Source organism: Adelges cooleyi, unplaced genomic scaffold, assembly GCF_023614345.1.
Source record: "Adelges cooleyi isolate 19-005CV unplaced genomic scaffold, UGA_ACOO_1.1 ACOO_flye_CR_arks_rails_tigmint_CR_PRNA_651, whole genome shotgun sequence".
NCBI classification, from domain to species: domain Eukaryota; kingdom Metazoa; phylum Arthropoda; class Insecta; order Hemiptera; family Adelgidae; genus Adelges; species Adelges cooleyi.
In genome coordinates, this window is record NW_026096352.1 from 14575170 (window position 1) to 14596451 (window position 21282).

The following is a 21282-nucleotide window of genomic DNA, read 5'->3' on the forward strand; positions in this document are numbered from 1 at the left end:
AATCATGTACATGCTAGGGTATTAACGAGTTCTAGGTAAAAGGTAATCTAATAGAGCCTTGGTCCCATCTGTTTCCCTAATACCAAAAACTAAAAATCTACCCAACCAACTAGTTGTAAGCTATCGTGATAAATTACTTGGCTAATTTATTGATTTATTTTCTTATCCGCTTTAAATATTGATAAAAAAAAAAATTAGCAAACGACACATACAAACCAGACCTATGTACAAGAGGAGAGCGTTCCACCCTCTCCCCATATAGATACAGTCATTCAAAAATATTGTTGTTTAAGTAATAATAAAAATAATTATGAGTTATTTAATTGTAAAAATAATCAAAATTATTTGAAATATTAATAAATGTATAAATGTGGTAGAGATGCACGCATTATAAAAAAACCTCCCTATATATGATCTCACCAAATTTATGATTTTACCAAAGGGGGGGCTTTGGTAAAATCCTGCTAACTCGAATCTCTTTACAGAATTGAAATTCGACCATCCTATATAGTCGACATTTTGTCTATCTTTTTGGTCAAAAATAAGCAAAAATGGCTCAAAAAAAAAAAAAATGAATTAGAAATAATACTAATAATAAATGAAGCATTTACAAATTACCGATTGATATGGTATAAATTATTTATTAAACCCTCTGTTTTCTTAAATATTGCCTGCACAAAACCCTTAAGTATATCTGTTTTCTAACTACTCTAAAATGGGCCAAGGGGAGGGATCTATCATCCATATCCCTCCCCGTGAATACACTACACCACTGCATACACTCGGTAAACGAAAAGAATAATGACAGCTATACTTTTCAAACCTCAACAAGTGTTACTGTACTGCATCGATCAGCCGCATGACTTGTACACAGGCCATAAACTTTATAAAGTAGACATTTTGGTGGCGCAAAAGTCGAACAGCAGCTGTTGTTTCGGCTCGAAATAATTTTTTAATTAATTTTATTATTGCGCAGCCAACAAACGTTTTCCCTGGATAATGCACTCGACAATAGAATGGGAAATTATTTATAAAACCACTCTCCCTTATCGCCCATAGATCTCTTTATTGTTTGCCGCCGCCCTCGCGGACAAACGGGTTGACCTTAAACGGCGGTTCGCGCCACGTTATTTATTTACCGTTTTCACTTCAACTCGTGTTTTGTGAAGTGAGATTTATGTATATATATAGACAAGAAAAATATGCGTCGGGTCGCAAAGCCAAAATTACTCAAACGTCTCGTCCAATGAATTTATATTTTATATTGTTTCACACCTCGTCCACGTGCTTTGAATACCTCGGACGCTTTCAGGGGAACATCCCTACCCACTCCCGCAAAATACTCATCTCTTCTGTTTGACATAATATAAATCGCGCCGATGTTAACACCGACAGTGCATTATGGTGCGCTTACATTTACGGTTTTTTTTTTAATCACTTACTTGTGTATTGTTATGAATTTAATTAATTTACCAATGTACAAACCCGCATCGAACCTGAAAGTTCGGCATAACAGCAGCTATAATGCTGCAAGTTTAGTAAGACCCAAAGAACTTGTTCTTGAGACGCACGACAAGAGTGAATTACAATGTTTCCGTTTCCAGGAATATTATGTCCAATTACGTTTACTGTGATTTATGTACGCGGTAAAGCAAAACTTAATTTAGTTATTATTGATTGTATATTATACGCATGAAATTAGCACATCATGTTCAGCTAAATCGCTAACAGCCGTGGGGCACACGGGTTAAACAATCAACTTCAAATTTGAAATGTATAAAAGTAATAATAGCTTTAATAAAACCGTTACATTTCTAAATACAGGCATTTGGTTAGCGATAGGTCCAACAGAAAAACACTAGTGGAAACATTGCAGAGCTCAAACATTAAGAACAATATTGTATTATTTATCTACACGGTAAGAACAATACAAATACAAAAAAAAAACTATGAAAACGCTGCAAATCATAAATTAATATAAAACGGTATTTATTGCAATACTTCTTTAAGGTGCAATATAAATGTGTACATACACCTACGTTACTAGTTATACTTACACCATGTTTTCATATCACGATTTTACCGTTATATTATATTGGCTGTTGTGTCGGCAAACACACAAAACGCCAATAAATGTATTATTCACTACAAAACGTCCCCGTTATCGACATCTTGGAAAATAATCTATAAAATATGTACGATCCGATTTACTTGGGAAATAGTCCCTTCCAAGAATGTACATCTCATGTCAGTTTACTGTTAATTAAGAAGGGTATTCGTAATTTTTTTTTAAACGATTTCCAATTAAATATATATTTTTAGTGTGATTGCAGCATATCGGGGCAGTGCCACTGTCACTCCATTGGTTGAATTGAAAACGCCTAACGAAGTGAATACACTCACTTAATACATAAAAAATTATATTAAATAACTCTTGTCCGTCTCCATCTATTTTAGTTTCGTTTTGAAAATTCCCCAAAAACTACTAAGAACAATAGAAAAAGGAACAACATATTTTGCATTACCTTACTTGAGTTATTGCATTACAAAGGTAAACGAGTAGTCAATAAGTTTAAAAAAAAAAAACTTTCACATTTTAGGAGCTTTGTGCTTTTCTTTATAAATTCTGTACACCTACCTACAATATACTTATCTCAGTCAACCCCTCACCCCCTTCTTTCTCCACGAGGTTCCCATAGCCGTATGGTATACGGGTTTTGTGCGAGTCAAATCCAAACACGGCAACTATATTATAATAGGAACGTAATAGCGTTATGACTTTGCATAGGATATATTGTTAAACATATATATATATATATATATTGTGTGTATATAGAAAAATAAATGTGTATTGAATAATATTATACAGCGATGAATGGTAAATTTAACTTGGGATTGAACCATTAACATAAAATAACTGCTCCGGATTTTACGATGTAATAGCTCAACGTTAACACGCATACACATTTTTTTTATATTTTTTTTTTTTTACACACAAACCGAATCGTGCCACTGTTCAATTACGGGCGAGACTGGGCTAACGCAGCTGTATCAAAAAAAAAAAATATATATATATATATATAATAATATTATTACACAATGAACGTCGTGTAGGTTATATATTGTGTTAGATTTTTAATGTCTTCGCTGTTGTTCTTACAACAAATCAACCCGTTGATGTTTTGACTCTTTGAAGAAAAGCACAACAACCCAATCGCCCACGCCTGCAAGTGTATGTGTGTGTATGTGTACTAAAACCCTATTGAAAAATTACTGTTTAAACCGGAAATGAAATATATTATAATTATTAATATGTGTAGTAGGTATGCGTACAAGCGGGTACGCTCCATATTATAATATTATTGTACGTGCAGTAGACTTTCGAGTAATTATTTTTAATATATTTTGGGTGCCTAAGACATGAATCAAATTTTTCTCCCATAACTACATTACCCATTCGGTCGGTAAACGGTAACATACATTATAAAGCCTGTCACGATTAAAATTATCGTTTGTCATTATTATAATAAAATATATTTATCATTATCGTAGCGCAGTGAATGCTCCACTATTGTTGCCACAACTAGACCTAATTCTTTAGGGGTGCTGTCACCTGGTTTTTGTTATTATTTGTTTGTTTTCTTGGCAGACTTTTTGACATCATTTGATCTCGAGTTTAAAATAATTCTCCCCAACGTACATCTCCATCTTAATACTTTTAATTTTCATAAAACAACCTATATGACTATTTTTTAGAGCCTGAAATAATTTAGAAGGATTCAAACTTCAGATACAGTACAGCACCAATTATGCCCTCGTAGCAAACATAAATATTTTAGCAATATAGTATTTTATAATAATTGCAACAGTTTTATGTCATCGTGACTGTATTGACTAAGCAAAACCAATATTATGCGCTCAAAGTATAAACAATTTTTGAAAGTGCACGCTATAATATGCTAATCAACTATCTCTTCCTCCGATCGCACTCTGTATGGAAATTGCTAACATTTTGAGGAAACGGCCGTTCGGTATACACGTGTGGTTAGTAAAGTTTTAATGCTTAGGACCCACAACGACAAATGATTGCGTCACATACAACTATATGTTTACATTTACATAATATGTAGGTATACTATTCGGCATTATTATGACATTAAACGCCAGTCGTAAGTAAGTAGGTATGTAAGAGCACACTTTATGTTTTATTGAAAACTACAAAAGTCATGTGAATACTGCTGACCTACAACAGAGGGCACATTAAAAAACAATGAGTTTGCCACCGTGTAAGTATGATATGCTTAGTGCATATTGTATAGCGCACTACAGGTAAATACTACTACAGTACTACCATTATTATTATTATTATTATTATTATTATTATTATTATACTACAGCGATACAAAAACAATAATATAATATATTTATATGGGTATCAATGATCGAGCAAGTTCTCAGCTGGTTGTTATGATGTATATTTGCTATTTGGACGTTTGGTTAGTCGGTAATTATACGTTGAACATTTATTAGAGTTGACAGTGACAGTTGCATTAATTAACATACAGGCAAAACCAGACATTTCCATTAAATCAGACCTAGCCATTAACGTTTTTCGAGTTTACCCTGCTCCCTGCTCACTTTGTCCCATGTAAAGTCAAATGTTCCTATCCGCAAATCCATCACTATTTCAATAATCACTCTACACGTGTCTCCGTGTCTTTATTTGTAAAGTTCACACATGAAATGCATTGGACTTCCTTTTAGTAGCGCCATTTGCAACGTTTGCGCCAATTATTTCTCTGTTATTTTGTACTAAAAAAAAATTGCTAACGTTTTAATCAAAAAGTAGATAGGTTTACATAATATTGTATGGTTCTTCTTAAGTCTTAATGCTCAGAACCGACAGCAATATGTATAATATACAGCAGCGCTATACGACGATTGTTACTGTTAGCTTATGTATGTATTTATATATTGTGTATCTACTAAGCACGGTTACCCACACTATAGATAACCGCGGTAAGTACGAATGAGTGTACTTAATACTTATGGCAGCCACGGTTATAGTACATAATATTATATTTACATATACTTGAAATACTCGTCTGTACCATTCGGTATTATTAAGATATTAAACGTCAGTCGTAAGTATACACTAAGTATAATATTATACACATCTTGTGTTTCGTTAAAACCTACATAAAACACATCTAAAATAATGCTGGCACACAACAATGGGCAGATCAAAATGAACAATGGATAATAATATATTATACATAGTGCGTACCGCCGTGTAGGTAAACAGTAGTATACATACTGTATAACGTATTACGGGAAAATACTGCAGTAGGTACTTATACTTGGTAGGTATAGTATTTATGGTATAGACAGTATAGTGTAATAGTATTTGTGCGCATGTTTTTTTGTCTAACAAGTTCTCTTAAGACTGTTATGGTGTATAGGTACGTTATTCGGGTGGTGGTTAAATATATCTTAACATTGCAACTTTATAGTTTTGCATAATTTTCAACACCTGTCGAACACCTCACTTTGGAGCTCATCCCTTCTTCGCATTGCCCCTAAACAAGGAGGCTGAGCAAGGAAAAGATACCTTTTATTACTTTTACAAGTATAGTTAATGATGTATATAATGCGTTTTACACGGTGTTTACAAGAATTACATATTCAAGATTTGTTTAATGTGTATAATAATAATGTGGTCTACCTACGCTATATAATATAAAAAAGTAACCAACTAGCTAATTAGGTTGGCGTAGTCTATACACTGGATTCATAACAATTTTATTACTTCGACATTCACAGCCGATTTTTATCTGGATAAAGTCATGATGTCGCCCATGAGGTCTAGATAAGACCAGTTCAGCTGGTGTCATCCCGGTTTGCCAACACTCACTTTGCCAACTGCCTAAATTGCTGACAATCAGTTTTAATTAAAAAAAGAAAATTTTATCATTAAATATATAAATTTTATAGTAAAATATAGAAATTTTATAAATATGGAAATTTTATGATACATGGATATTGTATATAAAATACAGAAATTGTATAAAATATAGAAATTTTATAAAATACAAGCTGTCCGGACCCGGCGTTGCCCAATATATATATATATATATATATATATGTTGTCTTCATGTCAGAAATGTAACCAATAATCTCCTTAATATATTGATATTAAGGAGTTGTAAAACTAAAATATATTTTTAAACGTGTTTCGTTCGTCTTGTCAAAGTCGTTGCGGGCCAACTCTAATTTTCTTATTTTTTTCCCTTCCCCTCGTCGAATACTTGCGCTGTGCAGGCTAACAGCTAGCTTCAGTTATATACAACTTATACTGTATACCTATGTATAGTTTCAGACCTTTTGTTAGGTCATTAAAAAACGTTATATTACTTATTTTAATCCACGCGATAACGTGCGACAATATATTTATTTAGTTGGTAATAATTAAAAAAGTTTCCGGTGAGCGCACACGGTGTTAATTTGGACAATTCGCCGCCGTTATAAGCCCAACCTGATGGCCGGTAGTAAATTTAATTAGCACCGTAGATTATAGGGTTCTATTATATTATTATTATTATTATTATGATAACAGTACGGAGGCTACAATCTCGGCAAACAAAATATTATTCACAGGTATGGGCGCGAAGGACAATTTTCTCATTGCAAAATGTATCAGCTAGTGAAAGCCGCACTCAGAATGCATAATATACTGAATTCGAATATTGTACGATGACTCGAACAGGCTCAAACCACCGTCCTTTGTAGAAATCATTTAAAATATCAAAAATATGAACATTATAGCAGCTAATTTACGCCCAACATCAAGACTAAAAAGTCCTAGAGACTCTCGACAGGTTTTTCGATGAATGTTTGGATAAAGAAAGACCTGAGCTATTCTTTTTAAAAACTCATATTAGATATTGTGTCTAAATCATTATTTAAGTTGAAAAATCACTTGACCAAATTCGGTCGAACCTCTTTTGTCGGACATCTATAATACAAAGACGTTATATATATATACATATATTTTTTTTTACACTGTTGTGATCGAATTGCACGTACAATAATAATTGTTTGTGCTACTACACGGCTGTTAACAGGCAAACAATAGGCGTTTACCCGAGCCGTCTACTCGTGTGTACACATGCAATTGCACCTGCCACCTGTTCATTGTAGGACAACAATTTATCGTTAAGTACTCGATGTTGTACACAGATTACACACATTACAGACCGCCGTAAAAAACACTTAACGTCGCACAACCGTAGGTACACACAATAATAATAATATGGTAGTAGGTAGGTACATGTTTTTTTTTTTTTCAATTTTTTGTACACTTTCTGACACATCGTTAGTATTGTAATACAACCACGGATAATTTCTAATAGTTTGAAACGTTTAGGTTAAATTAATCACGATTAATGTTTAATTAAATGTATTTAAAATAATGTTAATATTGTTTTTAAAATGATTAATTTTTTTTCATGCTGCTTACTATTTTTTATAAATAACTCCAAAGAACAGATTTTGTCTCTTATCGTTGATAAAAAAAAAATGTTTAATACGTCTCATTGTCGAACGAGTCTCGCTCTAGACAAGTTTCTTCCTTTCTCCTTGAATAATCCTCCTTGCCCCTTGGAACGTTGAAACATAACATTCTTAAAGTGTATATTGTGCTATATTAAACTGTGCATTCCTATTAAGCATCTAACTAAGTATATTATAAGTAAATGTTTGAATACTTGACAATTTGATATTTATTCGAGGAATTTTAATCGGAATTCTACAGTTGGAGCTTCGCCGTGTCTTTGGGTCATAAAAATAATTATAATTATCTCATCGGTTCCACTATTTTCATCTAAATAAATCTATTGGACTTTAAAGTTTAATATTTAAAAATCAATTAGGTACTTGGAGTAATTAACGTACAAACAGAATGGATTTGGGTTATGTAAGACAATATTCGGATTTTTTATTTTTCCCAGAGCTCTATCAACTTGTAAAACTTGAACGGCGACATGTATATTTAATTAAGTTTCCAAATTAAAAATTGTTTGCTGAAATTGTCGGCTGATCGTTTTGGATAATAATTACTTTTAAAGTATTGACCAATACTTTATTCTTAATTTAATAAGTTATTTAAATGTACGCTTTACCGTTAAAGGTTTAAAAGTTAATAGAGGTCTGGAAAATACCGATAAAAAAGTGAAATATTATAATTATTACTAAAGGTAACATATTATTTACTTATATTTTTTAAAACAACATAAACAAAAAAGTTCAAAATTGCAATTATTTGAAGAAATATCTATCCTGACTTATCCTTAACGAATCACCACCTTAAATAGATGTTAAGAAATATTTTTCCGTTTTAACGTGTTGCGCATATGATATTAATTGTATAAGCGCATATTATTTAAAGCTTAATACTATAAGACATTTATTAAAAACATATTATAACATAATATAAATCGAAATGCTTGTTGAATAAAATACCAATCGAAACAAGAGGTCCTTTTTGTTGCAGTTGTCGTCGTTCTCGGCAACCGGTAAAATTATCAACCATTTTTTTCCCTTCTTTTTCGTTGGAATAAAAAATACATTTTTTTTCAAAAAATGTTTTCCGGTGAAAACCAATTTTTTTAAGTTCAGTCCCGGATTTTGTTTGACATCATGTGGGCTGTTTTTCCACGAAATCTTTTTTAATCCACACAATACAAATCTATATATATAACGATTTTCCATGGCACGCGGACTTCTTATTTTAAATTACTTTGCCGCATTAATAATATTGTATAATGTTTTAAAATAGTGTATAGGTAGGTATACCGTTCCACGCCAATTCGTATAGTAATTCAAGTACACATAAAAATCAGCCTTTCTGGTGGTTACTGGAAATTTCATCTCAAACCATTCACAACGCCGTTTTCTTTGAAAATTCTAAAAGGAAAACAACACAGTCGAACAAAAATTATAGTAATGAATTTCCTACTGCAATGGTTGTACTAAAGTATAGGTATTAATTGACATAAGCCCAAAATTATCACACATAGGATTAGAGTCTATTGCCCGTGTACAATTATTTTGTGCCGTTGTTTCCTCAATATATAATATACCTATATTAACAATAGGTACATGAAACTATAATATTAACTATGAATAACAATTTTGCAGATTGCCTGTTTTGGAGAGCTTTCTTTAATAATAATAAACAATTTGACTACAACTTTTTGAATGTACAGCATATTATGCTATAACTGCACTTAAGACCTTCAGTGTAATTTTCAAACCTTAACCTCTAAAAATGCACCTAAAAAGCTAAATAATGAAAAATTTTCCACCTCTTTTGGAGATATAATAATATTATTATTGTCAACTGTTTTATCATAATTGCTTAGACCTTGTGCGGATTAATTTTGATTGAAAAATTATTTATTGTTTTGTAAATATTTATTTAATTATAAATATATACTTATATACATTCGATTTTTTTTAATTTAAAAATAAAATATATGTCAATATTAAATAAATGTTCAGAAGTAAATAAAGGTTTGGTTATGTGCATTTAATTAAAAATAAAAGTTCAAAATTAGTATTTGTAAAATATTTTAGGGATATCGCAATAATAATGTTATCAAATCCTTGAAAAACATATTGCATCTTAAATAAATTTTACTTAGATCTTAGATCATATTGTTAAATAAAAAATAAACCTAATAATAAACCTTTATAATTGTTTATTGCACAATGTTGTATGAACGTTAAAGAACACCATATTATTAAATCCAATTTTACTATGTATGATTATCAGCTGGCTATGCTATGTAGGTATCTAAAAGTCAAAGTTAAACAATAGGTACTCGACCTTTTTTTGGAGGGTCTTTTTTTTTAGGGTGAAGAAGTAATTTATTTTATTGGAATGTAACCTTTTACACGTATAATAAATATTATGGCGGGTTGCCTAAGAGTTTATTTAAGGTTTAATAGGAATCAATAGAAGTTTAATGGTTTCTTAAACATAAATTAAGGAGATTGGTCCGTTAAATTTTAATGAACCATTAGATATATTAATTTTTTGTGCAACCCAGCAGTTGTATAATATACCGGGTGAGGTTAGGTTTAATTATGATGAATTACATTAATTGTTAATTTTGACAAACATTTTACTCGAGCTTGCCTGGTTTTTTTAACCCGGTATTTTTTTTAAGTATTTTTACACACATCAATCCAACGTCATATGAATAATAATAGATGTACGATTTTCCATTACTTATTCGAAACTAATGTCTTTATAGAATTTTCAATTGTCCTCGAATTTTGTTTTTTTTTTGGGTTTTTTTAGTGGTCATGTTAAACATTTAAGTAAACAATATGTTCGATTCAGACACACTTTTTTTAGCGGTTATGTGCACACAGATGGTTTAGTAAATTACATATTTTGTTTTCAACTTCTATCTTTGAATTTATATATATATATATATATATATATATCATATAAAAACCAATATTACATTTTTTTTTAAAAACGACCTATACACGACCTGTTACATCATACACAATGTGTAACAGCTATTAAATTCTCTAACATCGGTAATGATAAATACATTTTTTATTCTTTATCCGCATTACAAAAAAATGAGAGTTGAAAAACAGCCGTGCAGGGGAACGATGTTTCTAAAAACAAGACGGCAAATAATAAATACCGATGCGTTTAATATAATATAATATAATAATATATTCTTAGGTAATACACAAAAACATAATATTTTGTCTTTGGAAATAACAGCTAAGAATATCGAAAAAGTCGCGATTGAGAATAATCACATTTTTATTACAAGTAACAAAGCAAGTTATTAACGATAGTTTGGTCGTTGGTATAGTAATATAATGTCATAAAAAAAATTGGTTGTTCGCAAAAAAAGAAAATACCGCTCGTTATAAAATTAGTCGCGGATCTAAAAATATGGAAAGTGCACTTTAAATGTTCATAATACACAGTTACATACTAGCATACAGTAAAACTTAATCTAGTATCATAGTTAAAACTAATTATTATTGGTGCGAGAGTTAAATTTAATTTGGCAATAAGATTTTAAAAAAAATTATCCAGCCTGCTTTTGACTAACGAAAGCTATATGTATCAAGATTCGACACACTAACTCTAAAGTACGTACTTAGTCAATAGAACACATTTAGTTATTTAAGAGGAAGATAAAAATTACAATTAATTATATTAATTATTATGTGGGTTTATGACTAAAATACAATAACATTAATACTAAATACTTAACGAGAGTAATATTTTTTTTTTTTGAGTTTAATACATTATTTGAGTTATAAAAAAAAATTGTAAAAAAAATTGTATACAAAATAAAATTGATTTCATAAAAAAATTAATAATAATAATAATAATGATAATAATAAAATAATACAATTGGTAAATAATGCTTTAACACATAGATTTGGAAGAGATAAACATAAATAAAACACTATGGAATAAAGTTAAAAAAAAATAATAATAATAATAATACTGCGTTTAGTAAACGGGTCGTGGAATGATGATCGACTGGATATGTTGGTATTATTTTACCAAATTCATAAACATTAACAGACTTAACAATAATATCAACGAATAAAACAAAAATAAAATAAAATTTCAATGGTCCATTTGTGTTTTATTCAATGTTATACTTAATACTGTTTTTAATATACATATTATATAATAAACTAAAATAAATTAAATTTATGTTTCAAGACCCTATAATCCGTTCCCCGAGAGAATAACCACTTGACGCATTCAAACGACAAGTAGCACTGTTGTCTCGAAGGCACGTTTCCTCTACCGTGCGGTAGTTCTGATTGGCCGCCGGACGCCTTCTCTCGGGGAACGTAGTATGGTAAGCGCATTAAACATAAATCTCACACTCTCCTACAAAGTATAGTTTGGACTAACCTTCTTATTAGATTATTTAGTCTGTCTTTCAAAATAGTGATGTTTAAACGTAATAATTATGGTCAAATAATATTTACTCCTAAGGCAGTTAGAACTATGTGCAAGTGTAAAAACGGTTAACAGTACTGTACTAAAACTACACAACACATGCTAATTTGATAGAGAGATTGACTATTAAGTATACTATAGTACAGAGCGTTATTGCGAGGCACTTTAAAAACATTAATTACTTGCAGCAAAAGACAGAATAGATAAACAAATAAATGTTGCGCGTTAATCGCATACACTATTCAACACAGCTTATACACATATTATTGCACTGATTACACAAAAAACAAATAAAAAAAAAAAAACAAAAACATTTTAACGTAAAAAAAAATAATAATAATAAAAATCCTTATTGTATAATATCTAATACTTTTATTGTAATTTTGGTTTATTGGAACTTCAGTTCTCCTTTATTTGGCGGGGTCATAAGAACCTTGAATGTCTCTGGTAAGATTCCCAGCGGGCATCATCGGATTCGTGTGTTAAATACCTCAAACCGCTGCCGGTAGTCCTTTCTAGTTCTCTTAAATCGCACCAAGTCTGATAGTCCTAAAAACGAACACACGTATATAAATATCATAAAGGAAGTCAAATTGAGTTTATTCTTAACACTAGTTTATCGACTGCCAATATTTGTAAGTTTGTTAAATAAACAAAAATCAAGTTTCATATATTTTAATTAAACAATATCAATAGCTAACTTAAAAAAGGAAGTCATTTTTACAAGTTTTTTTGACTGGTCGACAAATAAATACTTTCAGAGTTATAAGCGTTAATAAGGCAGAAGAGAGATGCAGAGAAATATATATTTTTTTCCCCGTGCACTGAGCTCAATTCTTTAATAAAATTCCAAAGTTCCTCTCTCCTAAATGTTTAAATGTTAGTAATTCCAAAGATATAAAAAACAAAAATAACACCGGTAATAAAATAACTAGTAAATATTTTATATTCACCTGCAGCCATACGTGTACCAATGATTTATCCACGGTAAATCGTTTTCTCTGTTTGACTTGCAACAAATTAGCAATGAGGTCAATGGCTGTAACAAAAAACGCAAAATATAAATTACTAATTCAAAAAAACTAATTATTTTAATTTACCAAACGTCATACCCAATGACGTTTTTTACTCAGGAAATACCAAAATTGGGTTAATAATCTTGTAAACAAATAAAAGTTCAAAGACAAAAATACCTAAAGAAAAAACCGTTCAGTAATTAATAAACTAGTTAACCGGTAGGTAGGATTTTTCTGTCATATTTATTTACAATATTATTACACTCTATGTTTTAAAAAAAATACAGTGTACATTTCCTTTCCCCCCCCTCCTCCAAGACCCGTAGCCCTTCTTGCTTATTAATTATGTTTGACTGTCCAACGTCCGAGACAGAAACATGACAAAATGTTATATTTAATTTTCTGTAATTAAAAAACAAATACTACTCAATAATTATTAAACATGTATGCACCATCGTGAGAAATTTCCTTCCATGGGTTTCTGGGATACATGAAAGCGGCATTTTGTATTTGATCGTTGATATCTTCATCCTCGTTGAATGGAAAGGTTCCGCTCAGGCTGACATACACTATCACTCCGACACTCCACATGTCCAACGATCTGTTGTATCCTTTGTTGCGTAACACTTCTGGGGCTACATTAAAACAATTAAAAAAAAAAATCATAATACATAATATGTTTTCTGATCACATGACACAATAATAATAATAATAAAATTAGTAATGTTCATTATTAAGACTTTTGCCAACCTAGGTAAGCAGGAGTGCCGACCACTGATCGGCGAAAAGACTTTTCTCCGATGATTCGAGCAAAACCGAAATCGCATAGTTTTACTTGTGGAAAATCATCAGAGTTGGAGCTAAGCAGTACGTTCTCGGGCTTTAGATCACAATGAACTATGTTTTTACTGTGCAAGTGTTTTAGAGCTACGAGAATCTAAAAACGAAATATAATATAAATTAGCCAAACAAAATACGGTTGTCCGTAAACCAACAGTACACACTTGAGTGATCAAAAACTTGGTGATGCGCTCCGATAGCCGACCACGTTCGCTGGACAATATCATTTCCAACATGTCTCCTCTCAGTTTTTCCATTACAACAAAGATCCGCTCCACAGTCTCGAACATACAATCCAAATTCACCACTCCAGGGTGTTCCAGTTTGCCAAGAATGGCTACTTCGTTTTTCAGAGCGGCTTCTTGTTTGGTGGGGAACCTCAGTTTGTCAATGACCTTGATAGCTACAGATTTGCCAGACTTCCTATGTTTGCCTGTAGGAATATATTACGATGGCGTTGGTCACTAACAGTTGAAACAATATTGGATGTCCAATAATCATACCTCCGTAAACTATACCAAACTGACCGGAACCCAACACCTCGTCTGGGAATATTTGATATAATTGACTCATATCGGCAATGTTCTGTTGTTGTTCGTTGGCCTCGATAACTGATCGCGAATCTGCAATACCCAACACACAAACAATAACAGATTGTGATTAGTGATTACTTATGAAGATATTTTTCAATCTGTCACCACACTACTGTTATTAAAAATATGAAATTTTAACAAATATCAAACAAATTTTAGGAAATTAGCTGAGGTCATACAAAATTTGTTCAAAGTTAAGCTATAAAAGAACACAAACCTAGTTAGCATTTAAGCCTAAAACTTTTATGCCAATAAAGTTTGTTGGCAGCTAGATTTAAATGTTGATTTTGTCATTTTCATAACAATTTATCGTTGATAACAAAATACACTATAATCAAAATCTTACAATGTAACGGCGGAATGCAAAATGTATTCAATGAAATTTGTAGAAAATAACATACACTCAACTTCTAACTGGCAAGATTAAAAATTAGTGGTTGAAGTTGTAGAAATAACCCAAAATCAGTGATAGTATTAACTTTTGTTCTCCAAAAATAAATTTTCCTGAGATCAAGTCATTCAATCAGTAAATTTACTCAATGGTTTTTTTTTTTAATGAAAATCAAATCAAAGTTTACTATAAAAAATTTTTTTAAAAAAACATTGTTGATAAAAAAATACATTTGACATTCCATAAATAAAATATAATATTTCTCATAATTGTAGGTTACACGGGACACTCATGTTACTATGTTTGTGTGATTTGCCTAATTTTTTTTACATTTCAGTTAGATAATTATACACAGTCATCAATATGACATACAACAAACAATATAACACATTTTAATAATAATAGTTTCAATAATATAATGATTACTGAACATTAAATTGACTTACAAAATATCCAATACATAATATATATTTATTATTTTCACCATACGGCGCAGATTATTTTGTAGTCGCTGTATATTTTTTTCAAATTCTACTTTTCTGGCTATAAAAAAAAAGGTATACTGAAATTTAATCGTAATAACATGAATAATAAAAGTAGACATTTTTTTTTTTTTTTTTTTAATTCTTTATTTATACAGTTGAACACAATATGTAAGGCAGTGACGACATAGATGTCAACTGGTGCAGCAAAAACCAACTATTACGTGATTGTTTTTTACAAAATGTTAGCTATTACCCTTTACAATATTTATTTTTGATTCAACTACACTTTTACTTAAAAACTGAAAATTTAAATTTCGTACACTTTTGTTAAAAGTGAAATATTTAAAGACAAGGTCAAGTGATTATACTTTGCCCATAATAATTGTCATTTAATAATAATAATAGAATAAAATCTTTTCATAACGAGTACTATCTTTAAATCAAAGGTCAAATAGAGACAACTCTTTGGCCAGTAGAAAAAATACACTGAAAATTGACAATAAACTTTGCACACAACTGATATTATGATGTCACCACTTAAGTGATCTAAGTTTGAAAGTCTACGTATAGTAAATATTGGCAATTGTTAGTTGAACACATTACGTGAGGTGCAGCATATTTATTATGAAAAGTGAACTATCAAACTGGTCTTGCACATAAATCGCCGACTAAATTAATACACATACAAATAAAAACCGTGTTCTGCAAACAGTATGTTTGTTATATTTACTAGTCATTGCGATTTATTATTAACGTTACATGCAATAATATTCTTGTTTGCACAATTTTTTGAATGTGAGTACGCTAGACTTTTGTTGTAATCGAAAAAATTAATTAATACCTACGGGAAACGTTAGTTACTAAAACCACCAGAAGACAACACTGCTAAAATTGAATACAAAATCGAGGAGTTTGTGAGTATAGTGCGCTAGTTGTTAATTGATTTGTAGACACAAAAGACGTTTTGGTACAAACGACACACAAACATAATAACATGAAGCTAATGGCTAATTACGGTGTAAATAAAATAAAACAATAATTGCTTATATTGTTAACTGTTGGATTTCTTACTTGTAGTGTTTGAAGAAACTGGCATCAATGCTTGCCGGACAGTATACTCCCAACTCTTTTCTTCTTTGCAACTATCGCCAGCAGTGTCTTCGACATTAATTCCAGCCATGGGACTATGTACTTGGCCGCCAACATAATAATCAAGATTGGTCGTTTTTAGTTCAAAACAATGCATTGGTCCTATAAATATTTCTAAGGTTAAAATTTTAACAATACATTTTTTTTATTTATTGTCTGTTAACGTTTTGATAACGAATATGTCATCAATTGCGTGTACCTGAACCACGAGAAGCTTTGGCACTGTCGACAGTTAGTATTTCGGAGAGAGGTATTTCTTTGTAGTATTTCGATGTTTTTTCATTAACAAATAATGTGATCATCTTAGAGTCTAATCTCCAATAGTGAACCTTTCTCTAAGAATTTTCATTTAAAAAAGACAAAAATATTTTTAAAACAAATATTTAAAAAAAAAAAAATTGAAATGCTTATGACCAGGACCACTAACCTGATTGTCTTTGTTGGTAAAATGAACTAGCCATCCCTCTTTGATTACTTTGGAGCCGCCTCGTCTCTTTGTATGCTTAATTGACTGAACTATCCGCATCAACGGAATGTTGTTACAAGGAGTTGAGCTACTAGAAATACAAAATTGTACTAGCCATTTTATTTTATGAAATACAGGATAACTAAACAGCATAGACTACGTACCCAATAAAATTCGAACCGTCTTGAGCGTTGTTCATCATATTATCAGTGTAATGGGCTGTGATTGTTTCCTATAAAAAAATATATATATTATAAATCAATCATGGTTAAATGTAAAAATTACAGACTGCCTTTGAGCTAAAAAATCAAATTTTAATTTTAAATTTTACTAACCACTGGGCTGGTAGGACTTTGACCATTGAAAGGACTTTCCAGTGTTAATGTCTCCATGGCTTGCACGATGCGAGGTGGTGAAGGTGTGTTTTCACCATCGCTATCACCATCGTCGTCTCCTTTGCAACCGGGCCCTTCTTGTTCAGATTCACTACCAACCCCACTTTCTGTTACAAAACCACAGTGGAAAAATGTAATTAAGTGATACAAACAATAAAAACTTATTAAACCAAATCATAACTTAATTAACAACAATATTCTGATTTAAGAGGACGACACACCACCAAACATTTTTACATTGCACAAAGAAACACTTTAAATGTATTTAGAGTTTTAATTTTTTTTTAAAGTTGATCACAATCCAAATTACTTAATTGTAATAATTCTTTTTTTTCTGATCTTCATTTGTTTATAAAAAAATATTGAGTATTGATATAAAAAAATTAAAACGCTGGAACACAAGTATCAGATTTTTTTTATGTAATGTGAAAATTGTGTAAACTTCTGTGAATAAAACATGTAATATGTATCTATGTTATAGATTAAGCTCTAAATTAAGATTTTTGTGAAATATTATCTATACTTTACTATTTAATAAATGGGTGGTGTGGCATCCCCTCAACACAATAATTATTTGAAATACTCTATGCGTATTTTCCTTACCATTCATGTCAACTGGATACTCGCTTATACAATCTTTTGGTACAAAGTCCATACACTTTTTGTGAACGTTATAATGACAATCCTTGCATTGAACACCTTGTTTGTAAATTCCTTTGAGCAATTTCTTACAATGTTGGCAAATAGTTGGTCTTGTGTAGGTGTGTATAACAAACGTATGCGGGATTTTCACAGGAGAAGGCGATCGACTTTTACTTTTCATTGGAACGTTTAACAAATTTCCACTGGCAACCTAATGTACAAATTTCAAACAACACACGACGAATAAGAATAAAAAATACTTAACAACATTTCTAAATACTACATCTGATTGTAATTTTAAATATTTATTTTAAAAATTAATACAAACCGATTCATCAGACACAGCTGAAGCCAAGGATATACTTGATGGGCTACGTGGTGCTGTGCACGAGTTTGAAGTGCTCATTTTTTGTTTATACTTATTTCGATTTCCGCCACCACAATCGTTGAGCAGTTTCACAACACACCTCTTGTGATAATTCAAATTGCAACCTACCAAAAAAATTGCGATATTAAACATTTTAAAATAATTTTATTACTTAATTATAAATATAAGGTTATCTGTATGCAATATTATAACATACAATATTGTTAGATTGTATGTGTAGAGTTACAACATAACAGTTCATATACACAAAATTATACCTGAACATTTCAATCCTTGCCGCACGATACCAAATAACATTTGACCGCAGTAATCACAAAACGTAGGAGTTTTATATGAATGCACGGCCAAAGTGTGTGGTCTGATAATGGTGGGTTCATACTCGTCGGACAATAATTGACCTAAAAATAATTCAACAATAAATAACATCAATTTAATTATTTTTATACAAAACTAAAAACAGTTTTTAGATTTATTACCTGACAAAACTATTTCTATGATTGTATCATCGCTTATATCTATGACGTTGTGCACAGGCACAAGGATTTGATCACAGCTGTAATTGTGGCGGAACAACATAATTCTTTCGGCCAAACGCGTGAGTCCGTGATCAGAACACTATACAAAAGTATTTCAATCAGATAAAACAATCATTTTACACTAATAACTACACACACACACATTGAAAAAAAAAAACTACGGTCAAATTATTCGAACATAACTTCCTCAAAAACGAGTTCTACATATACTACACTTCATTCTGAATAAGAATAAATCAGCGCAGTAACCAAAATTCTTTACACCTGGCTATGCTAGAACAACTAGGCGCAGCCAGGAATTAAGTATAGAAATTAAATAAGGAAAAAAAAGAATATAGGTTCTCATTGTAACATAAAAAAAAAATGTCAAAAGCTGAGGCATAGGTGAGTTTGACTGATAACAGTAAAAATAGTCATAACTTTTACAATTCTTTTATCTAAAGAGCTGAAATTTTTAACACATATTCAGGCAACCACAAACTATCTAAATTACAGTGTACATTTAATAGATTGTGAATAAATAAAAAATTCCTATCAAACCCAATCACCACCAAATTTTTATCAGTTCATCTGAAGAATTGATCAAATATACCGGTAAAATTTTAGGGAAAAATTTGAATCCACTTAGTCGCCATTGTCGAACAGACAAAAACACACACTCATATACACGGACCAAGTGCGAATTTGTTATATATTCAATAAAAATACTTATTTGGTCTAACCCTATCACTGGATTAGAATAACCTATTTTCCAGGTTTAAGAAAGCAAAATGTTTTTATTTTATTTTTAATCATGTGTATTTATATTTTATATGTTAAAAGTGACTGGTTTTTTTCCCGTTCCCTTAAAATATACTCTATTTCATGTAGCTTCTAACAAATTGACAATTGTCCATCCTTCATGTAAAAAACTATGAAAAACAAATTTAAAAATTGAATAAATAAATAACTTGACTAAATAAACTGTACAGAATTTTGATAGTTTTAATAGAAATAAAAAAATAGAACAAAATATTTTTTAGTGAATACAAAACCATATTTGATTTGTAATCTTAAATAGGATTAAGTAAATTTTATGAACAGGTTTTAACATAGAATGAATATGTATTAATATGTAAAAATGTTTAGTGCTTTATGACACATATTTTCATATAGATGTTTATAACCATAACTTACCTTCATGTTCACAAAATCACACGCCGCCTCCTTTAGAGTTTTTAAAGTAAACAAAGAAGAGTTCAACGAAATTGTGTCACGAACCATTCCGAGTTGAAAAATGAACGTTATCTCTTTGTCTTCCATTTCACTTGGTATTGATCGACAAAATAAGTTAAAACTGCAAGCAAACAAAAACTTGTTAATACCACATTAATAGTTCTATCTAGTGTATCCTAATTGAAACACTCAAAAACCACTGTTCAAGGTTAACGACATTGTGTATGTTAATTATCGTTTTGGTAATATCACACATTTGAGCAAACGGATTACAATAAAATTAAGGAGACGTCGAGAGGTCATATTGTTATACTTAATAAGACCTCGAGAGTTCCAATGGCAAACATTGTCCACTGCAACAACTCGAATGAGATCGGCAACCTCTACGTGTGCTCTACTACGGGGAGGTATGATGAGAAATACAATAAAATAAATGCATATGATTTTTTTTTATCAAATTAATAATTGTCGTTATAATTAATTAATTGAATCACTTTTTTTTTTTATTATTATTCAAAACTCACCTCGAGACGGACAATTTACCGCGTTAAACCGACACGGTAATTAACACAGAACATAACGGCACCGTTTGGCGTTTCCACCGTGGACCACAACAATACTGAATTCCGCAGCGAGAAAAACATTTATGCCTAATTAATTTACATGTTATGGGACTAGGTACCTACTTTACGGACAACTTTCACCAAGACCGTGAATGAATTTCTAACATCGAAAAAAAAAACATAACGACGTGTATGAAGCTAGCAGTATTTATTCTCGAGTCAGCTATGATAAAACTTGATAACGCGATAAATTTTTGCCTGTCAATTCTGCACCAGCTGTATAATAATGGGTAATAATTAGCGTTGGTACGACAAAACATCACCCGTCAACATGTACCACCGCTAAATCACGACATTAAGGCCACCCGACAACAGTGCGCATGGCAAAACTTGAAAACAAAATACAACCCACTGGACACAATGTCTCAATATATCGAATTCGGTGGACACAACCAAAGGGGTGCTCGATCACAGCCCTTTACAGTCCCTAAAGTGAAGATAAGGTTCTAAATAGAAGATAGTTGGTCTACTTTTATAACTAAACGGTGTTTTAGAACCCCTTGAAAAATTGTACGTAC

The 21282-nt window shown here is 31.0% G+C and overlaps 1 protein-coding gene across 2 annotated transcripts; it reads right to left on the reverse strand.

The window, feature by feature from the left end:
• Window positions 1-10804: 10804 nt before the first annotated feature.
• Window positions 10805-20899, reverse strand: LOC126844519 (serine/threonine-protein kinase D1). Of its 2 annotated transcripts, none has more exons than XM_050582776.1 (17): window positions 20666-20899; window positions 20103-20262; window positions 18867-19005; window positions 18648-18788; window positions 18331-18494; window positions 17964-18213; window positions 17301-17467; window positions 17130-17197; window positions 16927-17053; window positions 16699-16834; window positions 16422-16601; window positions 14385-14504; window positions 14046-14314; window positions 13792-13978; window positions 13494-13676; window positions 12979-13064; window positions 10805-12574 (listed from the first exon to the last, which is right to left on the reverse strand). In XM_050582776.1, the coding sequence occupies exons 2-17, from the start codon at window positions 20226-20228 to the stop codon at window positions 12449-12451; spliced, it is 2469 nt and encodes an 822-aa protein (XP_050438733.1). In that variant the 5' UTR covers window positions 20229-20262; window positions 20666-20899; the 3' UTR covers window positions 10805-12448. The 2 variants fall into 2 exon arrangements, with proteins under 2 accessions (XP_050438733.1, XP_050438732.1); XM_050582775.1 differs by having other exon boundaries at window positions 16927-17056.
• Between the last annotated feature and the right edge of the window lie 383 nt (window positions 20900-21282).